Source organism: Geotrypetes seraphini, chromosome 9 (genome assembly GCF_902459505.1).
Source record: "Geotrypetes seraphini chromosome 9, aGeoSer1.1, whole genome shotgun sequence".
In the NCBI taxonomy this organism is placed as follows: domain Eukaryota; kingdom Metazoa; phylum Chordata; class Amphibia; order Gymnophiona; family Dermophiidae; genus Geotrypetes; species Geotrypetes seraphini.
This window is the reverse complement of record NC_047092.1, coordinates 3,732,385-3,753,641: the sequence shown is the minus strand read 5'-3', so window position 1 is coordinate 3,753,641 and position 21,257 is coordinate 3,732,385. Positions and strand designations below refer to the sequence as shown.

General features: G+C 44.4%; 1 protein-coding gene across 1 annotated transcript in view; it reads right to left on the bottom strand.

The window, feature by feature from the left end:
- GRM3 (glutamate metabotropic receptor 3) overlaps positions 1 to 21,257 on the bottom strand; it is a 67,116-nt gene that overhangs the window by 10,649 nt on the left and 35,210 nt on the right. Inside the window, exon 3 of the mRNA XM_033958967.1 lies at positions 5,970 to 7,036. Within this exon, the coding sequence (XP_033814858.1) occupies positions 5,970 to 7,036 (1,067 nt within the window). The remainder of the gene's footprint in view (positions 1 to 5,969; positions 7,037 to 21,257) is intronic.

Genomic DNA, 21,257 nt, shown 5'->3' with positions numbered 1-21,257 from the left:
TGGGTGAAGCGGGACGGGGTGCACCATTATGAGTGGAAATGATAGAGGTGACCTAGGTACAAGCGCCTACGCCAGCTCCATAGCAAGTGCTCAGACCTAAATTATACACAGGCACCTCTAAAGAAACTAGGCCCCCAGGCCCTTTGGAACTTGATGACACTGATGAAGAAACTAGAAGAATGCAGAAGGAAACAAAGCAGAGAGGGCCTCCAAGTTCCGGGCGAATGTTTTGCGGAACATCTTGTACCATTTGTCACATTTTTTGTGGCTTGTGGCGGATAAGCATTGATTTCACAAATATTTATAGACCCTGATTCAGGCGGATACACCGAAACACAGCCCGTGTCGGGTCTTATAATAAATACATGTTCATTGCCTGGAACTTGAAGGCCCTCTGTGTTGTTGATGTCGAAACTGACATCTTTGCTACATTATAGTTTAACTGCCCACATCAAAATAAAGCATGTTCCTAGGAAACAGCGAGCCTGGTATGGAACATAAGAACATAAGCAGTGCCTCTGCTGGGTCAGACCAGGGGTCCATCCTGCCCAGCAGTCCACTCACGCTGAGGCCCATCAGGTCCAGGACCTGTATAATGATCTCTATCTATACCCTTCTATCCCTTTTTTCTTCTATCTATTTATACCCTTCTATCCCTTTTTTCTTCAGGAATTCATCCAATCCCTTCTTGAACCCTGATACCGTACCCTGTCCTCTCACACCCTCTGGAAGCGCATTCCAGGCATCCACCACCCTTTGGGTGAAGAAGAACTTCCTAGCATTGGTTCTGAATCTGTCCCCTCTTAATTTTTCAAAATGCCCTCTCGTTCTTGCAGTTTCTGAAAGTTTGAAGAATCTGTTCCTCTCCACTTTCTCTATGCCCTTCATGATCTTGTAAGTCTCTATCATGTCCCCTCTGAGTCTCCGCTTTTCCAGGGAAAAGAGCCCCAGTTTCTCTAATCTTTCAGCATATGAAAGGTTTCCCATAACTCTTATCAATCGCGTTGCTCTTTTCTGAACCCTCTCCAGTATCGCCATATCCTTCTTAAGATATGGCGACCAATATTGGACGCAGTACTCCAGATGCGGGCGCACCATGGTCTGATACAACGGCAGGATGACCTCTTTCGTTCTGGTTGTAATACCTTTCTTAATAATACCTAGCATTCTATTCGCCTTCTTAGAGGCTGCTGCGCACTGTGCCGACGGCTTCATTGTCATGTCCACTGTTACCCCCAAGTCCTTTTCTTGAGTACTTTCACCCTTTACCAGCCCTCCCATCGTATAGCTGTACTTCGGGTTTCTTTTCCCTACATGCAAGACTTTACATTTCTCTACATTCTTTGTTATATTTGAGCTGTATTGCTCTTCATTGGAGGCTTGATTTGTTGGTCTGTTGGATAAGAAATAGCTATTTATGCTACTGTCATGCTTGGAACCAACATAAACTTTAAATCATTTATCTGAATATATATACGTCATTACGAGGGGCTGCTGATAAGTTCTCAGCCCGGTCAACAAAGTTGGGGTAGCTTCCATCGAGGGCTATACGCTTAGTCCAGTGATTTCCCACTTTTTTCATTCTGTCAGAAAAATATGGGATGAACAAAATTGGAATATCGCTGGAGACAACCCCAGCTTTGTTGGCTGAGCTGAGAACTTTTCAGCAGACCCCTCATATTAACATACATATTTAAATATTCATAAGGATGAATATTTATAAACTAGTGTTTAAGCCCGTTACATTAACGGGTGCTAGAATAGATGTCTGTCTGTCTTTCTCCTGCCCCCCTGTCTCTTTCTTCCTTTCTTTCTATCTCTCTCCCTGCCCCTTCTATCTTTTTCTCTTTCTGTCTCTCTCCCTGCCCTGTCTATCTTTCTTTATTTCTTTCTCCCTCCCGATGTCTATCTTTCTTTCTTTCTATCTTTTTTTCTTTCTGTCGCTCTCCCTGCCCAGACCCTCACTGAAGCCACCTTCCAGCGGTGCCAGCTAAGGGATCCCTTGCCCTTTCCTCAATCCAGCTGTGGTCAGTTGCCCGCACACTCCTGGCGGGGGAGGGGAGGGGTTCCTTTAGCTCTCATTCGCTGAGGTGGTGGTGGCCCACCCCATCCATGCACTCTCTCTCTCCTACCTGCACTCCAAATGCCTGCTTCTCTCACCCGCCCAAAGCCTCTCTCTCTAGTGGCTATCCCATGTCTCTCTTCTCCTCACCAACCCAGGCCCAACTCCCAATCAGGCATCTCTTTCCGCCCCCACCCAACTATCATTCTCCTCCTTGTCCTCCACCCTCATCTCATGATTGATTCCCTTGCTCCTGCTCCCAGCTAACCGTCTAACCTGCCCGTTCCTTCTTTGGACAGATGGGAATGATCTCCCTCTCCCCCCGTGCTCCAGGGGAGCTTACTTTGGGGGAGGGGGGTCACAGTCGCAGGCATTGGGAGTTTTTGTTGTTGCAAGCTCCCCTTTCCCCCTACATGCCAGCGATTGTTGGGGTTTTTTTGGGTTTTTTTCGGCAGACAGAGAGAGGGCGAGAGGGAGGAGTGGCTGCCGTGGTGATCTGGCCGACTCCCTTGCCGGAGTTAATTTTCAGTTTAAAGGTGCCGCGGCGGCTCCTCTAACGATCCCCGCCTGCTTCCGGCAGCAGCAGGAGGCTATTAAACTCTATGAAAGGAGCTGGTCTCAAGCAACTGGTATTAGTCCCAACAAGGGATCAGGCAATACTGGACCTACTACTTACCAATGGAGAAAGTGTCACAGAGGTCTCGGTGGGCGAGACATTGGCCTCCAGTGACCACAACATGGTATGGTTCAATCTTAGGAAAGGTTTTACTAAATCTACCACACTGACCAGGGTCCTCAAATTCAAGGACACAAACTTCCAAGACATGGGTTCCTTTGTTCACCAGGCGCTACAAAGCCAAGCAGAAACCAATAGCGTGGAAGGAATGTGGTCGTCTCTGAAAGCCACCATACAGGAAGCAACAAACCGCTATGTTAAATCAGTAAGTAAAAGGCGAAGGATCAACAAGCCGCAGTGGTTTACTGAGGAGATCTTGGACCTCATCAAGGAGAAGAAAAAAGCATTCATCTCTTACAAACAATCGGGGAAACAGGACTCTAGAGCAGAATACCTGACCAAGTCAAAAGCCGTCAAAACAGCAGTCAGGGAGGCTAAATTCCACATGGAAGAGTCTCTAGCAAAGAACATCCAGAAGGGAGATAAATCCTTCTTCAGGTATATCAGTGACAGAAATAAAAACTCAGGCGGGATAGTACGTCTCAGGAATCCACTAGGAGACTATGTGGAAAAGGATTCGGAAAAAGCCCAACTATTAAATGAATACTTCTGCTCAGTATTCACCCGAGAAGCGCCAGGACTAGGCCCTCAGCTACAGACAAGGGTTGGCTCAGTTGACCCGTTTAGAAACTTTGAGTTTACGCCCAGCAGTGTCTATGATGAGCTGTCAAGGCTTAAGGTTAACAAAGCAATGAGGCCTGACAACTTACACCCCAGGGTGCTTAGGGAGCTGAGTGATGTCTTGGCAGAGCCACTGTCCGAGCTCTTCAACCTCTCCCTTAGTACAGGCACCATCCCGTTAGACTGGAGGACGGCTAACGTCATTCCACTCCACAAGAAAGGCTCAAAGCTGGAGACAGCAAACTACAGACCAGTGAGTCTAACATCGATAGTGAGCAAACTAATGGAAACCCTAATCAAACGCCAATTGGATAAGATCCTGGATGAGGAGAATCTACGGGATCCCCGTCAACATGGATTTACTAAGGGGAGATCATGCCAATCCAACCTGATCAGCTTCTTTGACTGGGTGACGGGGAAGCTGGATATTGGGGAGTCCCTGGACATCGTGTACCTGGACTTTAGCAAAGCATTCGATAGCGTACCACACCGCAGGTTGCTGAGCAAGATGAGTTCTATAGGATTAGGTGACACATTGACGAAATGGGTTGGGAACTGGCTCGGAGGTAGGCTTCAAAGGGTAGTGGTAAACGGCACCCCCTCCGAAATGACAGAGGTGATCAGTGGCGTGCCACAGGGCTCAGTCTTGGGCCCAATCCTATTCAACATCTTTATAAGGGACCTGGCAGAAGGGCTTCGAGGTAAGATAACATTATTCGCCGATGACGCCAAACTAAGTAATGTAGTGGGCAAATGCACAACGGACGAAGATTCAATGCCCAACAACATGATGCACGACCTACTCCTACTGGAGCGCTGGTCTAGGACCTGGCAACTCAACTTCAATGCCAAAAAATGCAAAGTTATGCACCTGGGCAGCCAAAATCCATGCAAGTCCTATACCCTTAATGGCGAGATCCTAGGAAAAATGGTAGCAGAACGAGACTTGGGGGTAATCGTCAGTGGGGACATGAAGTCTGCCAATCAAGTGGAGCAAGCTTCATCCAAGGCAAGACAAATCATGGGTTGCATACGAAGGGGTTTTGTCAGCCGTAAGGCGGAAGTCATTATGCCATTGTATAGATCCATGGTGAGGCCCCACCTGGAATACTGTGTGCAATTCTGGAGGCCACATTATCGAAAGGATGTACTGAGGCTGGAGTCCGTGCAGAGAATGGCCACCCGGATGGTCTCGGGACTCAAGGATCTCCCATACGAGGAAAGGCTTGACAAATTGCAGCTTTACTCGCTCGAGGAACGCAGGGAGAGGGGGGACATGATTGAGACGTTCAAGTATCTTACGGGCCGCATCGAGACGGAGGAAGATATCTTCTTTTTCAGGGGCCCCACGACAACAAGAGGGCATCCATGGAAAATCAGGGGCGGGAAACTACGAGGTGACACTAGGAAATTCTTTTTCACTGAAAGGGTGGTTGATCGTTGGAATAGTCTTCCACTACAGGTGATTGAGGCCAGCAGCGTGCCTGATTTTAAGGCCAAATGGGATAGACACATGGGATCTATTCACAGGGCAAAGGTAGGGGAGGGACATTAGGGTGGGCAGACTGGATGGGCCGTGGCCCTTATCTGCCGTCTATTTTCTATGTATCTATGTTTCTATGCATTAGAAGTCTTCTCTGAAGCAGGTGTGGCTCGTGACAGGAGCCGCGGCGGCACCTTTAAACTGAAAAATAACTCCGGCAAGGGAGCCAGCCAACTGGCAGTTCAAGTCGGAGCTTCGGTCTGGCCTGCTCCCTGCTCACCTTGCTGTATTGTATTTTTTAGTTGAAAGATGCGGCGGTGGCTCCTCTCATGATCCCCACCTGCGTTGGAAGTCCGACGCAGGCGTAGATCATGAGAGGAGCCACCGCCGCGTCTTTCAATTAAAAAATAAAATTGGCAAGGCAAGCAGGGAGCAGGCCAGACCAAAAAAACAGGACGAAAAACAGAACCCTAAGTGCGCATGCGCACTCCTACCTGCGGGTCCCTACAGCTCACGGAAAACCGGCGCACGCAGTGGGAGTGTGCATGCGCGGCTTAGGGTTTTATTATATTAGATACTGAACACGTGTGATAAAATTCTCAAGTTTCCAAACTTGAACAAGGGTTAGCAACTGGACCCATCGTATTTATGAACTACAAATTCAAAGACCGATGCAGGACTCATCTGCTAACCTTAAATCCCATTGCTCCTAGTTTTTTGATTGTAGTTCATGCAAACCTGCTAAAATATTTTACAATCCCGTCTATTCTTTTTGTAATGAAAGTGCAGGTCTGCGTTGAGAAACGACACTGCTGCCCAGTTGACATTTGGTTTGGAGCTCCGTGTTCTGAAGAACTCAAACCAGTACCTCCATCTCCGAGGCAGAGCTCCTACCTCATAAAGCATCATCATTCACAGTTCTAAATGGCTGAATCAGTGGTTCTCAAACACCATTTGGAGGCCTGTGCTGTGAAAGAACTTCTTTGGGGAAAGAGAAAACAGGCATTCGTTATTATTGAAGTCAGATATCTTTGGCACGTGTGTGTACAATGTAAAGAAAGACTTACTCTGTAATCACTAGAGGTCACGTAAAATATGGGTAGGAAGGCGAGCCAGATAATGCACGTTGTGTACATTGTAAAGCCGATAAATTTGGCCTCGTTGAAATTCTCTGGGCACTTCCTCGTTTTGAAGGCATACACTGTGCATAAAATTACAAGGACCACGTCATATGTTAAAGAGATTAGCATACTGGAATCTTTGACATTGCATTTTAAAATAACAGTTTCCCGTTTTTCAGGAAGTGTGTACCTTCTGGTGCCAGGGGATTCCAGCATGAGCCAGACAAACACTATAACAATCTGTACCGAAATCAGGCTGAGGCATATGACAACCTGAGAGCTGGGGCTGATGAACTTGGGCCTTTGAGCTCCTTCTTTGACCCCACTGAAAATTCGGGCAATGCGGTTCGTCTTTGTCAGGAGGGCTGAGTAGCAAACTACAAAGGAACTTCCCAGGCCCAGACGCCGCAGAGTGCAAATGACAGGAGAAGGTTTAGCTATAAAAAAGAAGGTCATACAGTAACACATGAAGACTCCAAAAAGCAAGATATAGCACAGCTCTCGGCCTGAAGCTTTCACTAGTGGGGTGTTATTGTGCTTGATAAAGACAGCTGCGACGATGCAGGTGGAAACAAAGCCAAGACAGGCAATAGTGACAGGGCCTATCGCCCAGGCATCTTCCCACTTGACGTAGTCTTCAGGAAGATCAAAGCAGCCCATGAGGTCTGATGTTGGCCACCGCCCAAGTCCACAGTCAAGACAGGTGAACTCATCGGCTAGGTATTCGTAATGCTGGCAGGGAATGCAGTTCCAACAGCAGACATCTCCAGGCTGTATAATCTTCATTTCATTTGGAGCACATGGGTCACTGCACTGGGAGGTGGGGATGAAGTTTCTCGACCACTGAATCAAATCCATGTCCAGTGACAGGGTTTCTGCCCACTGACCGACTTTCATGTAGGAATGCCTACCCCCTTTGTACTGGAAATTGAACACGTTGTATCGTCCGAGTCCATCCCCATAGGTGTCGAACTTGACTGCACTGTCTGCAAAATTGGGAGGGCTGAATGGAGCTGTGGAAACAAGAACAGAAAGCTTTTTAGTTTCAGCACTATTTATCAATGCTTCTGAATAAAAGTCATTAGCAAAGCAGGGTTAAAAAAAAAAGATTTGGACAAGTTCCTGGGAGAAAAGTCCGTCAATCATTATTCCTGTGATAATATCTTGAAACCTATTTTACTCTTTTGGGATTTTGCCAGATACTTGTGGCTTTGATTGGCCACTGTTGAAAATAGGATACTGGGCTTGATAGACCTTTGGTCTGTCCCAGTACAACAATGCTTACATTCTTACGTATAAGGAAGTACGTTTTTAATTCCTGTGTACACTATTCTGTACTAGTGCTTGCTAATATGAAACAAAATTTTCTAACTGCAGATCCCTTATTGAATTGTTTTGTCCCTGTAAATGTTCAGAAACACTGAGGTAAATTACTCATGTACCCGACAGCTTTTCTAGGGCAAAACAGACTTTAATTGGAACTAAATAACTGCAGCGTATAGTTTATGAAAGCTGTGTTGCTGGCCTGTTTCACCACTGGCCCATGCAGTACGTTGGCTAAAAGAAGAGATTCTTGTACTTTAAAAATCTGAAAGTCAATCTGGGATCAAGTAAATTGTTTATTGGAAAATCACGTAGCATTAACTTATGATACTGTATTTTTTGGTATGTCTATGAGAAAAAAGAGTCCGATATCAATGTGTAATAACAAACTTTTATTGATTTTGACCGGAGTAGCCATTCAACATATTACTAATAACTGGAAAGACCATAGTAGGCTTAATTTTAAGTTCTGGTGGAATTCAGTTTGTCACATATATAGAATGGAAAGATCAATAGCGGTGCAAAATGAAAATTATAAAAACTTTATTAAAATTTGGGAACCATTAACGTCCTTTTGTCATGATTGATGCCATTTTTCTAATATTTTTCTATTAACTATGTAAGATAAGGGTGGGGTGGGGGGTGGGTTTCTATTATATGAAAAATAAAAGTACTAGAGGGATTTCAGGATGGGAGAGGGAGGGTTATATTTGCAATTATAAGATATAATACAAGTGTTTAAATCTATTTTATTTGTTGCAATTTTTGTACACTTGATGAAAGTTTTAAAATGAATAAAGAATTAAAAAAAAAAAAATCTGAAAGTTAAAATGTGCGCTTATTAGCTGGTGTATTTTTAAAAATTGTATTCTGAGCAGTTACGGTCGGTAAGAAGGAATTATATGAATACTGGAAAAAGGAGTTCTTCTATATGCAGCGGCCAGCTCGAAACACGGCCGTGTTGGCGCTATGATTCATTGAGAAGCAAAGTATTGCTTCTTCTTAAGCAAGTTTTGAAAGATTTTGAGAAATGCTGTTTGTTTGAAGAGAGATTTCAATGAAAAATAACCTAAAAGGTTTGATAAGAAAAGTTATGATTTAGTTCTCCATTTCAAGTGAACTGTGGTCTAATCTTCTATCGTTCTGTTTATATGATGGGCAGCAGAATTTTGGGGGGTATTAAGATGTTTGCTTTAAATATGCGCTTTATATTCATGTCTTTGGGACTTTTTTTAAATTATCTGTCATTACTAATGTGATACTGGGGAAGGATATCGTATATGCTCAAATATACACTGATCCGAAAATAAAGCGAGGGAACATCCCCCCCACCCCCCTGCTCTCTGAAAAGGAGGAAATAAGGTTGACTCAAATATAAAGCGGAGGTTTATATTGAAGTACCAGCGACCCCTCCTCCCTTCCCTGGTGTCCTGTCTGTCAGCTCTGCAGCCAGCCAGCCAATCCTGGGACGGTCCCCCCTTCCTGGACCCACCGCGGGCCTCCAGTACTGCCTTGAGGGTCCAGTGGGGTGGGGAACTGGAGCTGCCTTCAATCCCTCCCTCCTGGTGACTTTGTGCAACTAGCCCACCCCTCCCCTTCCCTCCTGGTCCTCCTACAGGTCTACCTTAGGTCCCCAGTGGTCCAGCGGTGAGGCGGGGAAGGAGCAATCCCTATACGCTCCTGCCCAGCAGTCTCCATAGTGGAAAAATGACTGTCACAAACTTCGCGAGACTTGGGTGCTCTTACCTTTTCCATTTTGTATTCAGTTGTGTATCATATGCATTTGTTGTTAACTTGCTTGTGATTGTGTAGAGTGTGTTGTTTGCCTAGAATGTCTGTGTGAACTGGTGGAAAATACAGTTTTCAAATAAAGAAATAAAAACATACAGAGCTCCACAATAATGAACCCCCACCACCGCTCTTGAAATTCTTTTCTAAAGTTTTGGCTGAAGAAGGAATTGAGAGAGAAGGGGCAGGGCTGACATCTGTGCTCCCAAATCCTCTGTCCAGGGTAACTGCGTCATGGAGCTTTTACAAAAGCAAACATTTACACAAATTGTATAACATTCTTTGTGATAGACGCAAGACTTTGGGAGTACGGTCGAGATCCGTATATGCTATGCCTAGACTGTTCTACGACTCACCCTGGAAGGTCGTCAAAATTCTAGAATTGCAGGGTATTTGATGGGCATCAGACAGTAATTTAATATGCGTGGCCCCCCAAAAGTCTTCTGGATAGACCCAGCTAGGTGACTGCTTTTAGTCCACTAATTACAGAACTTTCTTATGATTTAAATAACTGTGGTCGTTTGGCCTTTATCTGCCATCTTGTTTCTATGACATAGGCTGTGTCTGAATTCAAGAAGGTGTGGGATAGGCATGTGGGATCTCATAGAGAGAGGAAGAGATAATGATTACTGCAGATGGTCAGACTGGAGGGGCCATTTGGCCTTTATCTGCCATGATTCTATGTTTTCATAACCATAAAGCACTATGACCTCACAATGCAGGTGTAAAGAGCCTTAGCCTATAGGAAGAGGAGATAAGAACATAAGAACATAAGAAATGCCTCCGCTGGGTCAGACCTAAGGTCCATCGCGCCCAGCAGTCCGCTCACGCGGCGGCCCATCAGGTCCAGGACCTGTGCAGTAATCTTTTATCTATACCCCTCTATCTTCTTTTCCAGCAGGAAATTGTCCAATCCTTTCTTAAACCCCAGTACCGTTCGCTGCCCTATAACGTCCTCTGGAAGCGCATTCCAGGTGTCCACCACACGTTGGGTAAAGAAGAACTTCCTAGCATTTGTTTTGAATCTGTCCCCTTTCAACTTTTCCGAATGCCCTCTTGTTTTTTTATGTTCTGAAAGTTTGAAGAATCTGTCCCTCTCTACTCTCTCTATGCCCTTCATGATCTTGTAAGTCTCTATCATATCCCCTCTAAGTCTTCTCTTTTCCAGGGAAAAGAGACCCAGTTTCTCCAATCTCTCAGCGTATGAAAGGTTAAGAGCCTTAGCCAATAGGGAGAGGAGGAGATAGTGGATGCTGTGGAGGGGCCATTTGGCCTTTATCATGACATCATGTTTCTATAACCAGAAAGTTTTATGACCTCACAATGCAGGTGTAAAGAGCCTTAGCCAATAGGAAGAGGAGATGCAAATTTTAAGACTTAGCCAATAGGGAGAGGAGGAGATAGTGGATGCTGTGGATGGGCCATTTGGCCTTTATCTGCCATCATGCTTCTATAACCATAAAGCTCTATGACCTCACAATGCAGGTGTAAAGAGCCTTAGCCAATAGGAAGAGGAGATGCAAATGTTAAGAGCCTTAGCCAATAGGGAGAGGAGGAGAGGGTGGATGTTGCAGATGGGCCATTTGGTCTTTATCTGCCATCGTGTTTCTATTTTAGGTTATTGTTTATTGTATTTAGAAGTCATATGTTGCATGCTACAGTAATATATAGATTGCATCTTATATATTTGTTTTCCTATGAATTTAATGTTGCATTGAGAGATAAGAAATACCATTAAAGAAACAAAGAAATAACTAGAGCCTGCCAGACAGAGCTGGCTACATGAATCCCTGCAGTTCCACTAGGATTTCTAGAGGGTAACTTTACCAAGCATTTTTCATGTTTAGAAGATGTTTATAGGGGAAAGCAGTTATACCCATGTACAAGGATGCAGCTGACAGGGGCATGTACACCTTTAACTAGTCTGCAGAGAGTTGGAGGAGCCTAATGGGTTAGGAGTAGAGCCTCAGACTGAGAACTAGGTTCAAATTCCACCGCAGCTCCTGTGATCTTGGGCAAGTCACTTAACCCTCCTTCACCTCAGCTCCAAACTCAGACCGTCAGCTGTCTAGGGACAGGAAAATGCCTACGGTACTACCCTGCTTCTGGACATGCAAGCAGTATCTAAGCAACTAAAATACATAATTTAATAAAGAAATCATACTTTCTAAACTGCACACGTCATGGGCACACGTTCACACTTTCATCAGAGCAGCTGGAAATTTGTGCAACAGAATTTGCATGCTAAGAGGGAAATTCTGGGAGCCTTATTCTAAAGGTCAAGTTTCTTTAATTTCTAAATGGTGTACAATATAATGAGGTTAAAAAAGAAATAAAAGAGGTGAATTAAAAACAATATCTTATCAAATATTAAAAAAATAGTAGACAAGTTCAAATTGACGTGCATGGAACAAAAAGGAAGTGGGGGAGGGGAGGTTTTTAATTAATTAAAAAGGGAGGTAAATGGAGAACGGCAATACATGAGGGTGGGGATCGCTTCAAGCAAAGCGTTTTTGGTGTTTTAGGGCAGTTCTGTGTGTTGTTTTCCTAAGAACTTCACAAGAATTAAGGATTTTTGAAGTGAGAGCTGGTACTAAAGAGTGTAGGCGTCTTTAAAGAGAAAAGTTTTCAAGAGAGTTTTCTAATCGAAGATCGAATGGAAGAGACTGAAAAGATGGATTTGCGAGTAGTATCGTAGAACAGTTCGCGTATTGATAGTATGGAAAGTAAGTTTTGGTTGTTAGATCGGAGGGCCCTGGATGATGAGGATGTGATCAGTAGTTTGCCAATGAATGTCGGTTGGATCAAGGTTACTTCATGAAATAGGCACTGTTTGATATTTCGGATCTGTGCCCTGTTGTGAAATTCCTCCTCCCCCTGCACTTTATCAGTGGCAGGACGGTAGACTCCTGTCTGGAACACTCAGGTTTGAATTCCCAGGCTGGATCCTGCTTCTTCAGTTGGCTGCAGAGGCAACCGTGTTTTTAGACCCTACAGCAGAGCCTTCGATTTCATACGACAAAGTCTTCTGACCAGATTCATGGTCATGCATACTTGATTTAGTTTGTGTATCCCTTGTTTGCCTAGGTGATCATCAAAGTGGCTTTAGTCTGAGTAGACTGGGTTATGGAAGGCCAGAGATACTTCAACTTGAGGTTTTGGGCAAAACAAGGCAAAGTCTCAGATCATCTATGGACTTTCAATCCATGTATCCCTTCAGGTATTCAGGGAAGCTTAAAAGTAGCACCTTGTTCTCCCTGAGGCACAGTCTTTTTTTTACTAAACTGCCATTACTCTCCTTACCTCCATTTCTCCGCTGGGCCCAGTCCCAAAGGGGACAACTCCTCTCTCAGTTCCTGTCCCCCTTCGATATGCATTGTAGGTTCTTTGAGCTTCTACTGGGAGTCCTTGGTAATGCAGCTCCTAGGACTGATGGTAAAACAATTAAGATCGTTGAGGCTTGATCTTGGGTTCTCTTCCTCCTCCTTGAAGGCCTGGGGGTGGAGGTAGACGGCTGGTTTCCCATTCCCGCATTCCAACTGGATCCTTCAGCAACTGCACGCGTTCACCATGTTTCCATTCTCTAAATGCACTGGTCTAGGTGAACAGGGACCCTCCATCTGATGGATCTTGAACTCCTCTCATATGAGGAAAGACTAAAAAGGTTAGGGCTCTTCAGCTTGGAAAAGAGACAGCTGAGGGGAGATATGATTGAAGTCTACAAAATTCTGAGTGGAGTAGAACGGGTATAAGTGGATCGATTTTTCACTTTGTCAAAAATTACAAAGACTAGGGGACACTCGATGAAGTTACAGGGAAATACTTTTAAAAGCAATAGGAGGAAATATGTTTTCACTCAGAGAAGAGTTAAGCTCTGGAACGCGTTGCCAGAGGTTGTGGTAAGAGCGGATAGTGTAGCTGGTTTTAAGAAAGGTTTGGACAAGTTCCTGGAGGAAAAGTCCATAGTCTGTTATTGAGATGGACATGGGGAAAACCACTGCTTGCCCTGGATCGGTAGCATGGAATGTCGCCACTCTTTGGAATTCTAGAATCTTGTTACTCTTTGGGATTCAAGAATCTTGCTATTCTTTGAGATTCTATATGGAATGTTGCTATTCCTTGGGTTTTGGCCATGCACTAGTGACCTGGATTGGCCACCTTGAGAATGGGCTACTGGGCTTGATGGACCATTGGTCTGACCCAGTAAGGCTCATGCTCTTATGTAAGAACCAAGCCTATACGCCAACAGTAACTTAGTGTAATGGCTGGGAATTGATGCCAGTGACCCTCCCTGAGCCCAGTGCGTATGCGAGACAAATTTCCCTCCTGCAGGCTAGATTCTCCCATCCTATTGATCAGGCGGAGAGGTGCAGCCCTTGTTCTGGAACTCCCAAGGGTGAGTGAAAGGTCAAGAATGCTTGTATTCTGGAAGATTGTTACCCATTTGTTTAAAATTTTGCTATGGCACCTCGAAGAGGAGACGTAGCCTAATGTTGAGTTAGGATAAAAACTTGTATTGTAATATGGCAAACTGTAACCTGTTAACGGTTATATTGTGTATGTTGACCTGTAACCTGTCCTGGGCTCTTTGGGGAGGATGGGATGGAAAATGAAATAAATAAATAATGGTTAATACAGTGGGCTGAGAATCTGGGGGACTGGGTTCAATGGCCATTGTAGCTCTTTGTGACCCTGGGCAAGCCCCAGGTATAAAAACTTAGGTCCAAAATGGATGAAAATCTAAGAATGACTAAAAGGAAAGGAAAGGGCAAATTGAGACTGATCTGGTAGTTCTAAGAGTACCCCAAATAAACCCCCTCCTCCATCTAGAAACAAAATCTGTCTCGTCTAATTCCAACACAGAGCTTGGATTCTGACCATGAGAAGATAAACAGCAGCGGATGTGTCTACATATTTATTCATTACAGATAAAGACAGGTTGATCACCCTCTCCAAGGTAGAGAGAACGAGAGGGCACTCCCTAAAGTTGAAAGGGGATCGATTCCGTACAAAAGTAAGGAAGTTCTTCTTCACCCAGAGAGTGGTGGAAAGCTGGAACGCTCTTCCTGAGGCTGTTATAGGGGAAAACACCCTCCAGGGATTCAAGACGAAGTTGGAAAAGTTCCTGCTACACTGGAACGTACGCAGGTGAGGCTGGACTCATTTAGAGCACTGGTCTTTGACCTGGGGGCCGTCCCGTGAGTGGACTGCTGGGCACGATGGACCACTGGTCTGACCCAGAAGCGGCAAATCTTATGTTCTTATGTCTCCCAGTGGCACCTCCTGTTTCACATCTAACATCTGTTCTGCTTGTTTCCTGGGGAGTAATTTTGCAGTAATGCAAGAGTCTGAAAGTTTAATAGAGTGGGATGGACTCTGTGCCATTTGTCTCTCTATGGGTCTAAGGTCTGAACAGCTAAGCTCTCAAAAGCTGATAATTCATCATCCATCTTTTTTTTTTTTTTTTTCAACATATTGATTTGGCTTCTGCAGTAACAGTGCCTGGTCACACATTCTTTCACCCAATGTGGTATTTGGGAATAAAGAAACGGTCGGAGCAAGAGCCGCGACTTTCTCCTGATCAATCATTTTTATATGTAAGACGGTTAAAACCAGAGCTGACTTTCCTCAAGATTACGTTCAAAAGAAAGGCAGCCAGAGCATTTTCTAAGCTCTGTTTCATGGTCTGACTGCTTTTTTAAAAATTTTGATGTTGATATACTAGATTGTAAAAGGGAGGCCTTTGCTCACTTGAAAAAAATTTTGATTCTGATTTGCTAAAGACAAAACCACTCTCTTTTTTTACTCTTAATGTCTCTGGCAAGAGCTATTGATATCTGGCTTGAGACTTTATCAAGTTCACTGAATGAAATGACCCACGTTAAAAAAGTCTATAAAATCTTGAGTGGAGTAGAACGGGTACAAGTGGATTGATTTTTCACTCCATCAAAAATTACAAAGACTAAGAGACACTCAATGAAGTTACAGGGAAATACTTTTAAAACCAATAGGAGGAATTTTTTTCACTTAGAGAATAGTTAAGCTCTGGAACGCGTTGCAGAGGATGTGGTAAGAGCAGTTTGGACAAGTTCCTGGAGGAAAAGTCCATAGTCTGTTATTGGGAAAGATATGGGAGAAGCCACTGCTTGCCCTGGATCGGTAACATGGAATATTGATACTCTTGAGCAGGGGTTCCCAAAGTCCCTCCTTGAGGGCCGAATCCAGTCGGGTTTTCAGGATTTCCCCAATGAACATGCATTGAAAGTAGTGCATGCACATAGATCTCATGCATATTCATTGGGGAAATCCTGAAAACCCAACTGGATTCGGCCCTCAAGGAGGGACTTTGGGGACCCCTGCTCTTGAGATTCTAGAATCTTGTTACTCTTTGGGATTCCGGAATCTTGCTATTCTTTGAGATTCTATATGGGATGTTGCTACTCCTTGGGTTTTGGCCAGGTATTTGGGACCTGGGTTGGCCACCGTGAGGACGGGTTTCTGGGCTTGATGGATCATTGGTCTGACCCAATAAAGCTATTCTTATTCTCTTATGCTTCTTGGTGTACTAGCAAATTTGGTTTGAGTATTCTTAGGAGAAAAATCAGCATAACTAGTAAAAACATTAGATGATCAGTTCAGGTCATAGATGGATGCTTCTGATTGAGCTAAGTGATTAGATTTCAATGAAAATTCTTCATCCTATAGGACTCTTCCAGTGACATCACTGGCATTAGGGCTGTGCAGCCTGGAACCCTTCAGAATTTCTCTGCCTCCAGCACATGGTTTAGGTTGGATTGTTGCAACATGTTTTTTCTTGGTGTTGGCCTGACTTCCTGTGACTTCCTTGGTGTTGGCCTGTATCCTTTAAAAGTGAGCCCTCGGGAAGGTGTAAGTCCTGAGGTTTAAGCCATAGTCATTACCAGGGCCGGATTTTCCTATAGGCTAACTAGGCTTCAGCCTAGAGCCTCAAGATCCGTGTCACATTTTTTATAAAGGTTAGTACCATGTTTCAATTAACATATTGATATATATCAGAGTAATGATGTATTTTATTATCTCTCATGTAATTTACAAACTTAAAAATGGGAGGTGAAAGGGCCTCATAAGTGGAATAGCCTAGGGCCTCTTTTCATCTAAATCCGGCCCTGGTCATTACCCTGTTTGAGCACAAAGGAGTCGGTCCCACCTTAGCCCACTGGCCCTTGCTTGCAGGCGTCTTTTGACACAGGCTTCTGAGATTCTCCATTACTGTAACAGTGTTTATGCTGGGCCAATTATCATTCATTCCATCACACAGGAACTTCTGTTGCAACGAAAGTAAAAACTCACTTTTTCTGGTTTTGGAATGGAGCGAGATGAGAAGAACATGGCAAAGTGGACTGTACGAATAGTTAAAATGCAGAACAGCGTAAATAGTCACATTTATTTAACGTATTCACCGCTAAGTGCAAGTTTATTTTAGTAGAAAAATGAGAATAGATAACTTCATCAAAGATCATTAAAAATAATTCATAGAAACATTTACCTCTTAATTCTATAAAAAGTGCCCAAACTTCCACGTGGCGGCATTGGACCAGCCAGGAGTGAAGGGTGAGAACATGCTGGGCCTGGATTAACTGGTTTTTGGTTTTTTTTAACGTACAAAGCAGTGGCGTGTGGGGGTGGGGCCATTAAGAAGTGCTAAGTGGACTGTTTTAAAAAAAAAGTACAAAGCGGGGAGTTTTCAAAAAATGATGGGCCCCGGGTGTCCCATATACTAGGTATGCCACTGGTTTCCACCACACTGCCTGCTGGAAAAATCCATTGAGAGATGGAGCACAATATGTTCTCATGACCATTTATTGCATTCAAAGTGTTATTCAATGAGAATGAGGTGAAACAGACCATTTACATAGAGAGTGCCTTGCCCTCAAACCAGTGCTCCAACTTCCCCGTTCAGTGAAAACCCAATTAATTTTGATTTCCTGCTATCTTGATGGATTTTCCTTTGAAAGCATTTAACATCCGCAGCCAAATATGCCCGGCGCTCGGGATGACAAACCTAATTTGCAGGTACTTTCCAGCGTGAAATGTACAGTCAATCAATGAAAGGGAAAAAGAGCGCCTCGATGAGCAGAAGCGAAATGTGACGTTGAGCAGCTGGGAGAGGACAGAGTGGCTGCTGCCCCGTTCCATCATTTCGGGCTCTTTTTGGAAGCTGCTTAATGCCAATTAAGTTTAAGGTTTACAGATAACTTCCTGAGAGTACTGGAAGGCAGTACGTAAGTGAGAAACATGATCACGTTTCAAATTTATTAGGTTTTTATATACCGCCTATCGAGATTATCAAAGCGGTTTTACAATCAGATACTCTAGCATTTTCCCTATCTGTCCCGGTGGGTACAATCTATCTAATATACCTGGGCTATGGAGGACTGAGTGACTTGCCCAGGGTCACAAGGAGCATTGCGGGGTTTACCCCAAGGTGCTGAGACTGTAGCTCCAACCACTGCGCCATGCGCATGAGGCGAGTCTCTTTCAATTGAAAGGAGACCCTGGAATGAGGAGGCGTGGGATGAATGTGAAAGGGGTGGGCAATGAGGGCCGGAACCCAGTCGGGATTTTAAGAATTCCCCAATGAGCTAAAATGTTTTCAAAGATCAAGTTTGATTGAGTGAAAGTGGAGGCGAATCCAGTAAAGAACGGCGTGCAGAAGATAAACAACTGAGAACTGATACAGAGAAGAAGATTAGGCACTGAATACAGTGTTTTATTGAAGGGATGAACTTTTCTTGAATTTTAACTTTTTCCATGTGTCGGATAGATTGGGAGGGCTTCACTGTTTGGGAGAACAATTGTGTGTATGTTTAGTATGAAATAATGGTATAATATGTTTTAAAGGTTTTGATGGTGCTATATTATCTATAATAATAAAACCCTAGAGTGCGCATGCGCTCTTGAAACTTCGTGATTCCTGGCGCCGTGAGGTGTGCCTCCTTGCCGAATTCGATTTTTAAACACGGAGGCAGGCCAGAACACGGAGCAACTCCCCCCTCACCGTCACTCATCGCCAGAGTGCTGCCTTACTGCTGCTGCTGATACGGAGGGGGGGGGGGGGGCACAGGCGCACCTGCCAGCATCTTCTTCTCACCCTCCTCCCTCTTGCCTGCTCACCCGCCCACCGCGGCTCCTCTCTCGAACAGGCCGGGGACCATGGGCGGGCGGCCCGCGACAGGAGGCTGCCAAAACGCACCAAGCTTCCCCGGAGGGGGGGGGGGGGGGTGGAATGGCAAGCGACGGTGAGGAGGGAGTTGGAGCAGGCCGCAGAGGCTGTCGGTGCTTGCAGGCTGCGGTGGCTTCAGGCGGATGTCGGTGGAGGGCAGAGTTGTTGGTGTCGGCTTCAGGCGGATGTCGGTGGAGGTAAGGGTTGCTGCTGGACATGGGAAGAGGTGCTGATAGACGGGGGGGAAGGAAGGGAGGCCTACTGCTGGACAGGGGGAGTAGAAAAGAGGTGCTGCTGGACAGGGGGGCAGAAAAAGGAAGGGAGGCCTACTGCTGGACAGGGGGAACAGAAAAGAGGTACTGCTGGACAGGGGAAGAGGTGCTGATGGACGCGGGGGGGGGGGGGCAAAAAAGGAAGGGAGGCCTATTGCTGGACAGGGGGAGTAGAAAAGAGGTGCTGATGGACAGGGGGGGCAGAAAAAGGAAGGGAGGCCTACTGCTGGCAAGGGGAGCAGGAAAGAGGTGCTGCTGGACAGGGGGGAGTTAAAATAAAGGGAGAAGTGCTGCTGCTGGATAAGGGGAGCAGTGAAGGGGTGGTGGTGGTGGACACAGGGAAGGTAAAAGGAAGGGAGAATGGACAGGGGGAGCAGGCAAGGGGTGGTGGTGGACAGCCGAGGAAAAAGAAAGACAGAAATACAGAAATAGGCTAAGGAGAGAGAGAGAAAGAAATAAATACAGACACACACACACACATATTCTAGCACCCGTTAATGTAATGGGCTTAAAGACTAGTATTATAATAAACGACAAATTACCGTACTTATAAGCATAAGAAGTAGTGTGAAATATAGCTCTTATTTGTGCATTTTGTCAGTGAATATGCATGAGAGCCATTTGCATACAATGGGAGGCAGTGCATGTAAATAGATCTCATGCATATTCATTGGGGAAATCCTGAAAACCCAACTGGATTCTGGCCCTTGTTGCCCACCCCTGGATAGATTCAGAAGTAACCTCAGAAAAGGGTAGTGAAGGCTTGGAAGAGCCTCTAGGTCAGGGGTGGGCAACAATTTACTCCTTATGTTTGCCGTGCTGTCTCTGCCCGGTCCCTTCTTGCCCTCAATAGCTAGTTGGCGTGTTGCTGTATAGCTGCGTCAAGACAATGGACTCTCTCTCTCGATGGTAATGTTACACACTCACAATGGCAAAGATTCCTTAATGTTCCCCACGTTTGCTTATTTTATGCAATATGTATATTCGCTCTCTGAGAAAGAGGGGTATATGGTCTATTCTTACGCAGATGATATTAATATTGTAATTCCTGTTGAATCTGCTCTTTCTGCGCTTGATACTGGTACTAGCCTTGTGCCAAGTGCATGGTTATCATGAGTGCCTTGATGTTAATCTATATATATAAAATCGGAGGTATGTATGTGTGTATGTGCCGCGATCACGCAAAAACGGCTTGACCGATTTGAACGAAACTTGGTATGCAGATCCCTCACTACCTGGGGTGATATGTTCTGGGGGTCTCGCGGCCCACAACTCTATGTTGCTTGCTCAAGGGTGGGTTCACCCAAGAATTTATATGTTCTTGCTCCAGGAGGTGAAACTAAAATTGTTGTTTATAATCACGTTTTGCGTTAGTTGTATTGTATTTATTTTGTCAAATATTTCACATTATAATTTGATTATTGTACTTTTTATTAAGCTGTAAAAAAATAATTTCATTCACCACTATAAAGTATCTTTATTTGAATCCATTTACAGTGTTATTGCTATAATTAAATACCCGTGCAACGCCGAGGCATCAGCTAGTTTACCATATAAACCTGAATGAGGAAAAAGCGAAAATCAGGTTAGTGAGTTGGAAAAGTCTTGATTTCTTGTTAATAAGTGGAACTTTACCTTAAGTTTTGGGATGTAGATCTTAAGGATCTGGTAGGATCATGCTTTGTCGTTGGATTCTCAATTTCCTGATTAGGAACATTTTTTATAATGAGGGAATTGTGCCATCTGCGAAATATTTTGATGCCCTAAATTTTCATATATTGGTACAGGCACTGTTATTGTTGTAACTAGACTACTGCAATATCATATATTTAGATTGTTTAAAACAGGTCTTAAAAAAACTTCAAACAACGCAGAATACAGCTGTTCGGTCATTCTCTCTTTCTAAGTTTGAACACGTTTCTGGCTTGTTGTGAAAGCACCGATTTTGTTGAAGTTCTCTGGCTTTTAAAATTTCGTATCTTGTGTGGGGGTGGGCCAGTAGAGTGGGCAGACCTAACGGGCTATGGCCCTTATCTGCCGTCATCTTCTATGTTTCTATGTTTTAATTTTTTATTTGTACGATCTGTCTTTTTTATTTTCCCTCTTGCAGGCGGTTTCATTCTAAGAGATTATTTTAATTCTTCTTTTTCCCTTTCAAGCTGCCAAAATGTTATAAATGATTATCAATTTTTTAGGAAACTTTAAAAAAAGGTTATTTTCACTAAATTTTTGTGCTGAGATTTTGTTGCCTGATTGATTGTAATTTGTGGGTTGGCCCATTGCTAAACTTATTGTAGACATACTGTATGTGTCTTATCCCACAGAATGATCATATTTACTGAAATACCGGGAGACAGTCAGGGACTGGCTTGGAAATAACAGTAAAGCAAAATTGTACCTAGTGATTTAGGGCTCCTTTTATCAAGCCACGCTAGTGGTTTAATGCACGTAATACCACGCGCTAAACCGCCGGCCGCGCTAGCCACTACCGCCTCCCTTGAGCAGGTGGTAGTTTTTAGGCCAGTGCAGGGGTTAATGCGTGATGAAAAGTCACACGCATTAACCCCGCTGGCGCGGCTTGCTAAAAGGAGCCCTTAGATTTTAGATAGATCTGTTCTTTTCTATGCTGTATTTTATTGTAAACCACTG